General features: G+C 38.8%; 1 protein-coding gene across 1 annotated transcript; it reads right to left on the bottom strand.

Annotated features, from left to right (window-relative positions):
- Window positions 1–2,988: 2,988 nt before the first annotated feature.
- Window positions 2,989–13,757, bottom strand: LOC121386570 (BTB/POZ domain-containing protein 2-like). The gene is made up of 3 exons (XM_041517518.1): window positions 13,643–13,757; window positions 11,813–12,098; window positions 2,989–5,860 (listed from the first exon to the last, which is right to left on the bottom strand). Exons 1-3 carry the CDS (start codon window positions 13,752–13,754, stop codon window positions 4,873–4,875), a joined length of 1,386 nt encoding a protein of 461 aa, XP_041373452.1. The 5' UTR covers window positions 13,755–13,757; the 3' UTR covers window positions 2,989–4,872.
- Window positions 13,758–14,433: the final 676 nt, after the last annotated feature.

Raw genomic sequence — 14,433 nt, 5'->3', positions numbered from 1 at the left:
CACAGCACATGGATTTATTAATCTAGTATATATATTTCAGACTGATACATATTCACTAATTGTATGTGCTTTGATCGCTATGATCGCAGGATCGAACCTGCTCAGTAGGCTCATTATCTAATTTATTGCCCCGTCCCAACCAGTTCCCCACGACTTGTATATCAAATGTCGTGGTATGTCCTGTCCTGTCTGTGGAAAAGTTAATACAAAAGATTCATAACTACTAATTGGAATGTATTATGTCAGAATTACCAAAGGTCTCACATCCAAGAGCCGATGACGGACAAATAAATGAACTCTAGTGGTGTAGTTAAACGAAGAAACCTTCACCTTTTTAACGCGATATAGTTACTTCCATATTTCGTCTAGAGAAAACAGCCGCTGCTACCATGCAAACTATCCCTACCGAGACAGAGCAATGCGTCTTTTATATCCACTTTCTCTTGGAAAGACAACACATACCACGGCGCTTTGCTATACCCAGGGGTCGGACACTGTTGGTGGCAAGCGAAGAACCAAGTGCAAGGAATGCGGCAGATGATAGGACACATCGCATCCCAGGTGAGCGCTCTACCACTGAGCTACATCTCACCCATAGGACATCTCACACAGCAACCCGTTCTTCAACCTCAACGAATTATGGGTGAAGAAAATCCTGTACTTGGTAACCTTGACACCACGGCCGTAACCTTACAGCAACGCTCTTTTTATTACCATTGGTATAAATAGAGGATAATACATGAGTTCCCGTTAGATGTCATTTATCCCACAACAAGTTGTTTTAAAACGTATCTGTTTCTTACATATTCTCAAAAACCAGGGTTTAAGAACATTTTAATACCTTTTTCAACTAAACATTATTTACAGCCTTTGCACTTGTAGCTGACTTACACGTCACAGACACATGCATGTCAGGTTAACTATACGTCACAGTCTTAATCGGTTTACATCGTGTAGTTTTTCATTGGATGTATGGCATTGGTGACCTAGGATAACCAAACATAACGCATGGTGTTCTCACCAACGGGTGTGTAAGAAATATGCTTACCTATGTTGTACACTGAATACGTTTTCAAGCGTGCTGGGTTTTCGTCAAGTTATTAGTCATTCATTCTGAAGATGTTGTTTCTTGTCTGTGTTATGCTGTGTACAAGTAACATAATGCCAGGCATATCAATGAAAAGTGCAATCGATAAATAACAGAGGCACTTTTATTGTCAACTGTAAGATATTTATTATCAAAAAAAAACAGACGATACATATGATCGAAAATTATCATGTTAATGTTTACTTTATTTACGAACAATAGTAATAAAGGTGGATCATCTGTATCTGTATCTATCTCCCTCCTCTTCTCTGTCCACCCCAACCTTGACCTCGGTCATTATCGCTTGGTCTCTCTCTCTCTCTCTCTCTCTCTCTCTCTCTCTCTCTCTCTCTCTCTCTCTCTCTCTCTGTGTGTGTGTGTGTGTGTGTGTGTGTGAGATATATATATATATATATATATATATATATATATATATATATATATATATATATATATACAGACACAGGCAGACACATATCACACACACACACACACACACACACACACACACACATACACATCATACACCCCATGCATTTTTTGTATTTTACAATAATGTTTTACTTATCTATAAAACATGACAAAAAAACACACGATAAAATACAAACAAATCAACATAAAACAACAAATAATAACAAGAGCCCCCGCCCCCCCTCCCCCCCAAAAAAAAATCCAAGAACAAGAACAAAATATACACACACATGTACCAACCACAACAATATGTATATTCATACTTTAAATGAACTGACACAATGCCTTTCTGCATGTATATCTCAAGCAATTAACGTAGAACTACTACGAAGGGAAATGCGACCAAAATCACATTGAATTTGCAACAATTGTGCTAATAGGTGTAAATAGTGTGTAAGTTAACATAAACAACAAACCAACACAAACAGGAACACGCTGTAATACAGTGAAAGTTATTCTATACCACCTAAAACGCGGTTGGGCGTTTTGGCGCTATAGGCGTATGCATGTACAGCCTCTACATAACTGTAATATATCACAATGAAAAACTGTTTTAAATATATGACATATACCTAATACACACATCTGTCAATAAACACACCCACTGGATACGATAAATACCTAATATGCGTATATGAATGAATGAATGTTTAACGACACTCCAGCACAAAAATACACATCGGCTATTGGGTGTCACAAATTGTAAGTATATGAAAATAGTATGTATATATGCTGACACACAATGTAAACGCAAAACAGATATTTTTTAATATTTTGTTGTGATTAATGAAAAATATATTTATTGGAATTAAAATAACAATTTATGAGAGGAAGCCATTGATTGGTACTTTTGTCTGGGTTTTAATCCTGGTTTTGTTCTCGTTACACATGCAATAGCAGAAACACACAAAATGGTGTGAAATGCGTTCACTACATGCTCAATCATGCTGCATGCAATGCACGTGCAATGCCAGTATGTGGACACATAAAAGTCACGTAACGGTGTCGTATTCCTCGTCACATTAAGAATGCCACTACTCATAGAAGAACAAAGGGAGCGAGCGTTGGGCATGGTTCAAGGGGGGACTTCGCAAAGCCAAGTTGCTAGGATCTTCAGAGTCCATCCATCAACTATTGGACGACTTGTTGAACGTCATCAACAGACCTGGAGTGTCCGTGATCTACCTCGACCTGATCAACGCCCCGTTAAGACCCCACGCCAAGATCGGCAGATGCGACGACACCACCTCCGTGACCGGTTCAGAACTGCGACGATGACAGCAAGCAACACGATAGGACGTCATGGGCGGCCTATCCATCCGATGACGGTCATCCGTCGACTCAGAACGGTTGGACTCAGATGCAGACGCCCTTACAACGGTAACATCATGACACCGCGACATCGTGCTGCGAGACTACAGTTTGCTCTCCAGAATGGTAATCATCCACCAGCCTTTTACCGGAGCATTGTTTTCTCAGATGAGTCCCGTTTCTCTGTCTCCTCTGCCGATGGAAGAGCACGTGTGTACAGGAGACTCCATGAACGGTACGTTGACAGATGTGTGAGGGAAGGTGATCGGTTTGGCGGCGGTTGTCTGTTGGTATGGGGGGGGGGGGGGGGGGGGGGGGGGCAATTAACTGTGATTTCAGGAGTGATCTCATCATTGTCAACGATGCCCTTACAGCTACAGCCCAGCGTTATGTTGTCGTTATTCTAAGACCAGTTCTTCAGCCACTTATGCGCCGTCACTGAAGATTAGGAGGTCCCCTTCTGTTTCAACAAGACAATGCCTATAAAAAGTAAACTGATGGAAAGAAATAAGGAAAAAGACAGATGGTAACAGCGAAGAGTGAGTGCAGCTAAAACCTTCACCCAGAATGTCATGGAGTTAGTTATTAGTGTTACTAACATTCAACCCTGCACCACTGACATTCGACCCCACATTGAGTCCCATATTACCTATTTGCATTTTACATAAACATTGTTGATCTGTAATACCAACAGTTCCCTCGTGTCTTTGTCTTTGTATACTATCAAGCCCATCCACCCATTTCCCATTGTACATCTATCAGTTTGAATCAAAATCAGTGCTAATTATTTCAAAACCATTTCTGTTGAATTCCAAGCTTCATTAGTTTTTAACTGAGAGACTGGTTTTATACGTTGAGAGTAACATACTGACACATGCCCCAACAGAAAATCCTTTGGCTAAGATTATGGGTGCAACGATACGGTCAAAACCACATTGCGACAAACTGCGATATAAGAAACCGTATTGCAATATGTATTGCAATATATTTGATATTATTTAAATAAAAACTTAATGGGTTGTCTTTTTATGAAAGCAGAAGGCAAACACTTTGTAATGAGCTTTATTAGTTTCAGCTGTCAGCCAAAATGCATTAGCGTTTCTTTGATGGTCAGTTGCTAAATACTTGTGGCACGCGGTTTTTTGTGCATACAACTTAACATAGCTAGTTTGAGATAAATAAGTACTACTAAGTATATACATCTAAATATCTGTAATATTGATTTCATCATATACCTAAATGATTATATAAACCACGACATTTATTAGTAGCATAATGTTCTTCTTTGTCATTTTTTATTTTTATTTTTTAACACAATACTGGTCTATTAGAATACCGGTGTGACGGTGTCAAACTATTTACAAACTGTCACACTCGGAAATTCTTACTATAGGGCTTTTCCGTTGCCGCTCGCTTGACACGGACATGTACGTATGGAGTCGCAATGTTTCGGCAGATCGACCGAACCAGAGGTTATTGGCCGAGGTGTTTTGAACGATCGGCCGAAGTATTCCGAGTTCAGGGAAAAGTGCGATTCTCATTTGTTGGTTTATTTCTTTGAAGATGGCAGCTGCAGCAGTATCCCAACGTAAATGAGCAATGAATAATAATGTGTAAGTAATAAAACATTTATTTGTAATTATCCTTAACTGGTTATTTTTACTGGACTTTTAACACATTTTGTTTAGAAGTTAGAACCATGTATAACCGACCTATCACCTCGTATGCCAACAAGTAAGCCGACTACGCTTGACGTGATTGTTACATTTCCTGTCATCACCAATTAATAAAATGATGGGGTTTTGGTTTGTTTGTTTGTTTGCCTATTTCAAGTCATATAAGATACAAGTAAAAACTAGCGTGTAAAAATCGCGATACGTAAAACGGTACCGCGGTTCGTATCGAGCTGACCAATTATTGCGGTATACCAGTATACTTGTTTATCGTTGACGCACTAGCTGAGATTGTTACAGCAAGAATTTTAAGCATGGTATCTGTCCAGTTTAAACACCAGTGCTGTTCTCTTCTGTGAAATGTTTGCATTCCTTGTAGTCGTGGAAGGAACACGTGAATGAGCCATGTGTTACAACTGATTTGCCCTGCATACCACTGAAGTAGTTTCGGTCTTCAGTCGAAGACTGACTATAAAATAGAGCGTTGCTAACATTGTATCCAGTTTTTCTTTCCATTTGGACCATCAGATTATACGTTTTATTCTCACTGAGCTGGACAGGACGAGGAAAATCTACGTCAAACATGACTTTATTCGATTGAATTTCCTTCGATACTGACGATCCAGATACTATTTCATCTGTTGTAGCGTCACACACAGAAACTGTGACGACATCCAAGGTATCAGCACTCGAAGGTTTCGTCGATCCATACAAGTTAAATCCTTGTAGTTTCGCATTGGTATCCAGACAAAAAGCAATGCATTCATAACTAGCTTGTTTACTGTACGAATACGTAGACTTAATGTTACCAAATCGATTGATTTCAATACGAGTTTTGTTTGTACCTTCTCTGTAGCGTGAACTAAATGGTGAAACATCCTCGCCTCGTATGATGAAAGATCTGAGGATCTTGTTTTCTTCAGCTTCCGTCAACAAACTTGACTGCGATACTTTCTGCACAAAATAGTTTGGGTTAATTTTAGAATAGCGAATCAGACGTATACCATCACCAATAACGCTGCGTCTGTTTTCTGGAGTTACCTCCCTTCCTTGTCGTATGCACTCTGCCTCGCTCCAGGCGATGGAAGCTTCAAAGACAGACTCCTCACTGGCTTTTAGTTGATCAGCTTCTATGACTTTCGCAAAACAGTCGTGACAGAGGTCACAGAAACTGTCAGATTTTAAAACTGCGTCGCCATTTTGCCAAATGTATTTCAGACATTTCTTTTCCAAATAGTCGATGTTGTATTTATTGCACATACCAAACAGCCCGACGACGTTGTTCCCGTCTATGATGATGTCATCAGTGTACAAACACCTGAAAAAGAATGCAATAATTACGTGGTGTTTATCTTCAACATGCATACTTGTGCTATGATTTGTCTTCATATATGTAGTCTTGGATAAGGCCCGATGGGGTGGAGGGAGGTGGGGTGGGGTTTTTCGTGGTGGTGGTGGTAATTCGTTTACATGACTTCTTTTACATTGTCATCATACATGCTCTTAGCTAAGTATGTTTCCTCTGCAGATCCCATCTATGATTTTCAATTGACCGCCGAACTGCTAAAATTACAATACTGGAGTTTAATACAATAAATAATTATTAGGCACACCTAGATTCGTGGTTTGCTATTTTGTTTCGATTAGCTGTGTGCTACTAACGTAGCATTTTGCATTATTCATTCCGAAACAAAGCCTTGGTTTGTGGGTACAAAATGACCAAATTGCACATATTGTAATCAGAAATAGGTTTCGGTCTGAAAGTGGCTGCAATATCGGTGGAAATCTGTGAATGATTAAACACATACATAATAAAGCACCTATACACGCCAATACAAAAGAATAGCGAATAAATTAAACCCACGCAAGTAAATATGTTTAATGGTTATTAAGTGAAACTTTACTGAAAGCATCCTAAAATATAAGAAAATATTTCAGTTGTGTACGTTTGTAGAAAACGTGGTGTACCATTTTAAAAACAAGAAGACAGACTGACCATAGATCTGGATATCAACGTTTAGCTGTTACTATTATTAGCTCTGGGATATTCCAGATGTGATCACATGGAGTTGAAGTGGGGCGAAGTTCACACACCATATATTGCTCTCTTATTATTAATTTTTAATTTGTTTTTATTATTTTATTTAAAAAAAAAGAAAAAAAAAAGAGTTATTATGGTGTTAAATGTGTACAAATAAAATGATAAATAAATAATTTACTGACATAACACGCATGCAGACCACACCAAAAATCGCACCCCACCAACTTCGTCATATTTAATTTTTTTATTATTTTTGTTTTTAATTTATTTATTTATATTTTTATGATTAATTACTGAATTTCTTTTTTAGTTATTTATTATTTTATTATTATAAATATTTTTGAAATTATTATGTTTTGTTTCTAGGAAAAAATATTAAATTAAAGGGACATTCCTGAGTTTGCTGCACTTTTTAAGATGTTATTGACTAACAAAGACTTTTTAACGATTGTAATTACATATCAAATATATTTTTTCTGTATAAAATATTAGTGGCTGTATATTAAACGCGTACGTTTCTGATTGTTCTAATATGTGTACTATGTTAAATTTCATTTTATTTCCAAAATATAATTTTTTCGTACGTACGAAATTATTTGAAGACAAAATCCAGTTTGGGCTTCTTATAAATATTAAAGACGACCAGAAACACATTGAATATACAATCTATAAAAGACGTTGAATTATCCGAGAGACTGGTTTTGCTTTTACAAAACGCTCCAAGAAAGTCATAAATACTGAAATACTGAAACCCAGATTGCAATGCCGTCACATATTATTGTTGTGTGAATTTCACTACCTTAATGGCGGTCGTACGATTACGCCATCTATCGACACCGTCATAAACTGTTGGCGACAATCGGAAAAACCCGTCTATAAAGCTGCAAACTCAGGCATGTAGCCCGGGGGAGGGGGGGGGGGGGGGGGGTCGGGTGATCGGACGATCACCCCGCAGGATTGAGAGTTCCGCTCAAATGGACAAAAAAAAAGACAAGTATTTTACGTAACATATAAAAGTCCTTGTCCCCATAATGACCGGGATAACGTAGTCGGGTTTGCTACCCGTCGGACTCCTCAATCACCAAATCAGTTATAGCGGTATGGTTAATAATAATATATTATATACGAGACAAAAAGAGAAAGGTATAATTAGATTAAAAGTGCATTTTATTACAAGATAACAGATACATAAAGATCTTCAGAAAGTCAACACAGTCTAAACTAACAACATATCACGTAACAATATTAGTTAGTTTACAGATTAGAGTGGAAGCATAGATTAACTACAGTTATTTGTTCTTCTTTTTTCGTCAGAGGGGCGGGATTTAACGCAGTCGGTTGAGCGGTCGCTTGAGGTGCTTGCGTCGCAGGATCGAACCACCTCAGTGAATTCGTTCAACTGATTGGGTTTTTTCTCGTTCCAACCAGTGCACCACAACTGGACAAAGGCCGTGTGTCACGGGGATTCTATAATTCCCGTAACTGAATAAAACACGATTATCAAAATATCTCTCCTAACTGTATATCTATTAGATCTCTCTGTAACAGGCTGTTAAACCCTAGTATGGCTCGTCTCTAGGTATGATCAGAGATACGATCTTATATAAAGTATATATTAATATAGCACGTTAGTTCTCTAGAAACACAACAAAAACACAATACACTTTGGAATCTGTATTATCCTACGCTGACAAATGTACAGCCGTAGTAGTTAATTAATAACAGCAATAATAACAACCCAGAACTGATCACTTAATTAGTTAATCTCTAGGTGTCTAGATACACAATATGCGAATCACTTCACCGTTACACCACACCCACACGTGTGATAATTGAGAAACGCTTCCAGGAGAAGTTAATTAATAAAGGAATTACAACACCATTCCTAACTGCTTAATTTTTAATTAACCCTTACTACTCGTTCAGTAACGTGTGATAATTTAGAAACGCTTCCAGGGGAACTTAATTAATAAAGGAATTACAGCTCTATTCCTAACGGATTAATTTTTAATTAACCCTAACTACTCATTCAGTAACCTTGTAACACAGAATTAATACTTATCACAATAAAGACAATAACCTACAGTTTACCTAGGTCGGCTAGGATGACTGGCTAAGCTTTATATTACCAAATACTCATATAATGTTAGAACAAAAAGTCTACGATTTACTTCGTCAGATGACCGAAGACACTGTCTAAAGAATATTGTATAATACAGTACTAAAATATTTAAAGTCACATCAATCACATCAAGGTTATACACAGAGCAGAAATGATATTTACCAAGTCCTAACGAACTACGTTCGTGATCCCCTGGAGCCGTCCTAGTTCGTTCTCCTAGATATCTCTAAATCCTAGCTATTTATTCCAAAATCAGAATTGGCCTGGGGGTACAAGGCGGTACCTCCCCCTATCATCTGATATTTCAGCTCTACTAGCGTCGGTATATTTCTCTCTGATCATCAGTCTGGCTGTCGCCAACCGCGAGCAATCTCCTGGCCATAAACAGCACTACCGGAGATATTACGTAATTACTCGCCACATGGCCTCCACAGCTGGACTAAGTGCATATTGGAATGTCCGATCGCGCGAAGTATTACGTAACAAGTTGCCCACCTGGCCTACGGGCAATAAACTGCACACGGCCCTCTAACACAATTAAAATCGCCACAGGCGAAACAAATTTAAGAGAATGTACCGTCACACCGTGGTAAGTGCTTTCCTGTCTGTGGGAAAGTGCATATAAAAGATCCCTAGCTGCATTGAGAAAATGTCGCAGGTTTCCTCTATTGACTACGAGTCAGAATTACCAAATGTTTGGCATCCAATAGCCGATGATTAATAATCACTGAGTGACTGATAACATTTTTATTTCAGCGACATTTTAAGATATTTCACTAAATACTATATAATAAAACGATGTTTCCAAATATCTTCGTCCGGCTAAAGATCGCATGCACATTACCGGTTAGTTCGTGTGAGTGTGAAGGAAGCTTTAGCACACTCCGGCGACTACACACATACATACGTGCGTCTATGGGACTGGGGCGCATTTCTAATTTGGCGCTCCTAACTATTCATTATGACGAAGATATAGATGTAAACGAGATTGCAACATTATTCGTCCAACAGCACCCGAGGAAAATGCAACTCGACTCTGTTATTTATACAATGAAATGATATGATCTTATGCAAGTTAGGGAGCGGGACGTAGAAAGAACGTCCATCTGAGGTTCCATTTGCTGAAGGTTCGATCCTCCTCAGTGGGCCCGTTTGATTATTTCCCGTTCCAACCAGTGATCCATAACTGGTCCATCAAAGGACGTCGGTTGTGCTATCCTGTTTGTGGGATGTGGGAAGTGCACATAAAGATTCCTTGTTGCTATTTGGAAAGAGTAGCCACGTGGCGACAGCAGATTTCATCTGTGACCATGCGTCGATATAACTGCGTTTGCCATCCAATAACCACAGGGGCGGTACGTAGCCCAGTGATAAAGCGCTCGCTCGATGCGCGGTCGGTGTGGGATCGATCCTCGTGGGTGGGCCCATTGGGCTATTTCTCGTTCCAACATGTGCACCACGACAGGTCTATCAAATGTCGTGGTATGTACTACCCTGTCTGTTGGATGGTGCATATAAAAGATCCCTTGCTGCTAATCGAAAATAATAGCACATGAAGTGGCGGCAGCGGGTTTCCTCTCTCAATATCTGTGTGGTCCTTAGCCATATGTCCGACGCCATATAACCGTAAATAAAATATGTTGAGTGCGTCGTTAAATAAAACATTTCCTTCCTTCCAATAACCGCTGATTAGAAGTCAATGTGTTCCAGTATGCTTAAGTTTATAACAATTTCGCCATGTATCATTTATTATAAATACATTAGTACGACTGAAAACAAACGTTTTCTTGTCGTGGCTTTGTGATCAGGCCATTTTACATGCATGGCACAACGTGATGCACCTTGTTAACGAAAATTTCGCGACAAACGTTTGTGTAATATTCTCGAGTGTAACCGGGGTCATCACATTGTTTGGCAAGGGGTTCTATAGGGTGTATACTACCAAATCAAATCACATAGACGCCAATAGTAACATATGTGGCTAAAACTCCAACCTGCAACGTATCAATCGACATAAACGCCACGGATATAAATACTACCACCCCTCACCCTTAAAGTGAATCACAAAAAAGTGGGTGTCAAGCTGCTCGTTTCTGAGATAACGGGTAGCGTCTATGACTACCCTAGTTCCGCACAAAATTTGAGTACATTTTGTTACAGGTACCCCATACATGTTCCAAGCACAATGCTACTTGACACAGTGGTACTAGATGAACTAAAATTGCATACATTTTTAGCCCAGATGAAATTAATATTTTTTACAACCATCACACTCACATTTATAACCAATCACAGGACTTGTGGTGTTCTCTTCTCTATCAAAAGTTGGGTGCACCTTTCAGACAGCCGGAAGTTATTTGGTTTAGTACTACCTATATCAGTGTTTCTGCTAGAAAGAAATTGTTGGGTATAGCACTATGGAATTGATTTCAACCACAGTCAACAGGGGGTATGGGGGACTTCCCCCAGAAAGTAAATGGGTTAAGTTCAGGGTTAGGGGTACGAAAAGGCATACAGTAATGATAAGATTAATTAATTTTGTCAAAAGGTAAACAAAAAATCCCTAAATAAAATCTGCAAAAATCTTTGGGTATGGCGCCAAACCCATTTTACCCTCTAGGAACCCCCCGCCCAGTCTACGGTTCCGCGCCTTCGGCGCTCGCATTTGATGGGTTCCGTTCAAATGCAAAACATGCGGCTACCCCCCCCCCCCCCCCCCCCCCATGTATTGTAAAACATAGCTTTTAAAAATAGTATTCTCAGTTTGTATTCCCTGTGACATATTTCCTACCAATATAGTTTTTTGATTTTATTGTTTTTACCACGAACCCAGGTTTATCGCAATGAATAAAGCTAAATCAGGAATGTATGTATGTACTGATGTATATATTTACTGTAACGTCTGTGTATTAAATAGTAGCGGAATTAGGTTTCCTCTGAATCAGTCTCTCTCTCTCTCTCTCTCTCTCTCTCTCTCTCTCTCTCTCTCTCTCTCTCTCTCTCTCTCTCTCTCTCTCTCTCTCTCTCTCTCTCTCTCTCCAACACCTCTATCTCTCTCATGGTATGTGCTGTGAGAAACGCATAACATATAGATATAGCCAACTTACTGTAAAACCTGTTCAAATGTATCAGAATCGATATCTGGGATTTCAATTTCATCCTGTTCTGCTAGAGGTCCGGTCAGCATCGCCATGAATACACAGCTGCGCAGACTCAGTATGAACCTGTGAGCCTGTATCCGCTTCCGGTTTTCTCCCACAATGAAGGTGACGTCACACAGGATCTGTTCCTCCAGTGAATATCTGAGACTCTCTATGACTGACTTTCCTTTCTGCCAGTTGTCAACAAATCCGGACTGGACTTTAGATTCGGATTCTTTGGTTGCCATTTTTACTGAAACCAAATAAAGGATGTGATTAAACGCCCTTGAGATTTAAAAAGAGAGAGAAAAAAAAGGGTTACACTCATTCGTACTCTTCATGAAATCGACAACGTCTTGTGGACGTCAGAATATAGAATCCGAGCACGAAATGGTAAATATAAATATTGGTATCAAATATTTCTGTTTTATATCAGTATTTGATCTCGTGTTTCGCTGTAACACACTTTTGGCCATTTTTCAATTCCCAACACTTATAGACAATATTTAAACATAATCGTTTAGCGAATTACCGTATGGGTGTACCCGAGCAGCTAGAAATATATCCATGTAGGTCATCTCTGTTGTTAATGCACTGTGCCTCAAGTTAAACAATATGATATGAGCTGTATATAAATAGTATGGGAAACTTGGGGCTATGAAGTGCATTCATGTTTAAAGTCATATGTCATCATACGAAAGGTGCAAATCTATAATTAAGTAATATGGTTAGAGACTGATGTAGTAAGCTCTGTAGCTGCTGTTCAGGTATTGGCAGGACAACAATACAATGAGCGGTCACAATTTGGTTTGTCGTTTACCAGATTCATAGAACAGAAATAAAGAATCTTCCACCAACGACTGATTAAAATAAGAACTTGTATGACAACGATGTGTGTTCGTATTTCTGCTGTCCACGGTGATGATTGCATTAGCAACTTAGCTAATATTATCGTATTTAAATTTTGATGAATGTTTTCAGTGCTTGTCGTGTTGTGTTTATAGGGGCAGTGGGTAATGATCATTGGGATCAGTACGTGTACTCGTATTGGTACAAATTGCTGTATAGGTATGGCCACAGGAACAACATTCATTGGTATTCTATCTAGCATATGGATGCTTACCAATTGCCACATTGAATCCTTTACAAAGACTTATGTGATAATGTTATAGCTAAAAGGCCCAAAGCACAGAATTGGAATCTGGTACAATTCTTGAGTTGGATGTAACATATTGCACAGACCAGTTACAACATACATGTATTTATAATATAATATGCAACGCCGATTTAAAAGTTTGCCAAAGTCCTGACAAAGTTTCGTTTGTACGGTCGGCAGACTTCTTCGTACTTGTTCGATGCCACATTGTTGTAAGGATCTTCCTGCGCTCTGGTCCAGTAACTTCTGTATTCACATCATGCTAAAACTTGCGTACAAAGATGAAACCCATTAACACATCTGTAATGGAGAATCTTCATATTTGTTATCTAACACAGGATTGGTCACATATACACATAATTATGTTGAACTCATTTTACCTGCGTGGTATGCTTTGATACGTTCTCACGATCATGACAGCAAATAATGTCCGTTATGATCAGCAGTCACTCTTCTCCTAAATTCACGTATGATGGAATCGGAGACAGTGTCATGACTTCTAGCAGGACTGCTATATCAGCATGCTGCTATTCGATAAGTTTGGACTTACTAGCCTGAGGGAAAGTTTCCCCAAGTCGTGCATGTATGTTCACTACCGGTGGTAGGAACATTAATATTTGCAACAACATTAGACTGTGTACCTGGTTGAAAGGCAGGTGAATCAATTGCTGACTCCTGTTGTACATCTTGAGTCTGAGACATCACTGGCGGACTAGGTGCAACATCGTGACGTCGCTTCTTCGCTCCTTCCATATTGTATCTAAAACAAAACACAAAATGTATATAGAGGATTCGTCACGAGTAGGTTTTGTTTTAATATGGAAAGTATCAACCGAGTCTATGTTAGTCGATATTTGTCAAGAATCTGCTGAGACAAATGCCAGTTAACTAGACGAGCGTATTCTATTTATCCTATAACACTTCTAAAATAATATTTTAATTCATGTTTTAGTAAATCACAGTACTAAAGTCGCCGCCATAGGTAATATGATATCACATGATTAGCACAAATTAGTTTGACGTGACGCATTTTAACTAAATCTTTGAAAACGTTACACGGTACACAGGTCTTGTTGGCTTGTAAGCAAATGACCCATCCACAACAACGCATTACTTAGATACCTTACACATTTGCATATCATTATGTTTCGGGTTAATACACTAAACATCACATGGCTTTATGACATGGATATCATGGGTAAGTTATAGGATAAATAACACTATGCAATGCAACTAATTTGAATAATATATGTATATGTATGTATATTGTGACGACCGAACGTCTGAATCTTTTGTGAATGGCTCTAAGGCCCCATGGCTTGGCAACGTTTGACTTGCATGCAAATGTGGACAGACCTGGTTCGTATGTATGTATGTATGTATGTATGTATGTTCGTATGTATGTATGTATGTATGTATGAATGTATGTATG

Source organism: Gigantopelta aegis, chromosome 12 (assembly GCF_016097555.1).
Source record: "Gigantopelta aegis isolate Gae_Host chromosome 12, Gae_host_genome, whole genome shotgun sequence".
Taxonomy (NCBI): domain Eukaryota; kingdom Metazoa; phylum Mollusca; class Gastropoda; order Neomphalida; family Peltospiridae; genus Gigantopelta; species Gigantopelta aegis.
This window is presented reverse-complemented; position numbering and strand designations above follow the sequence as displayed.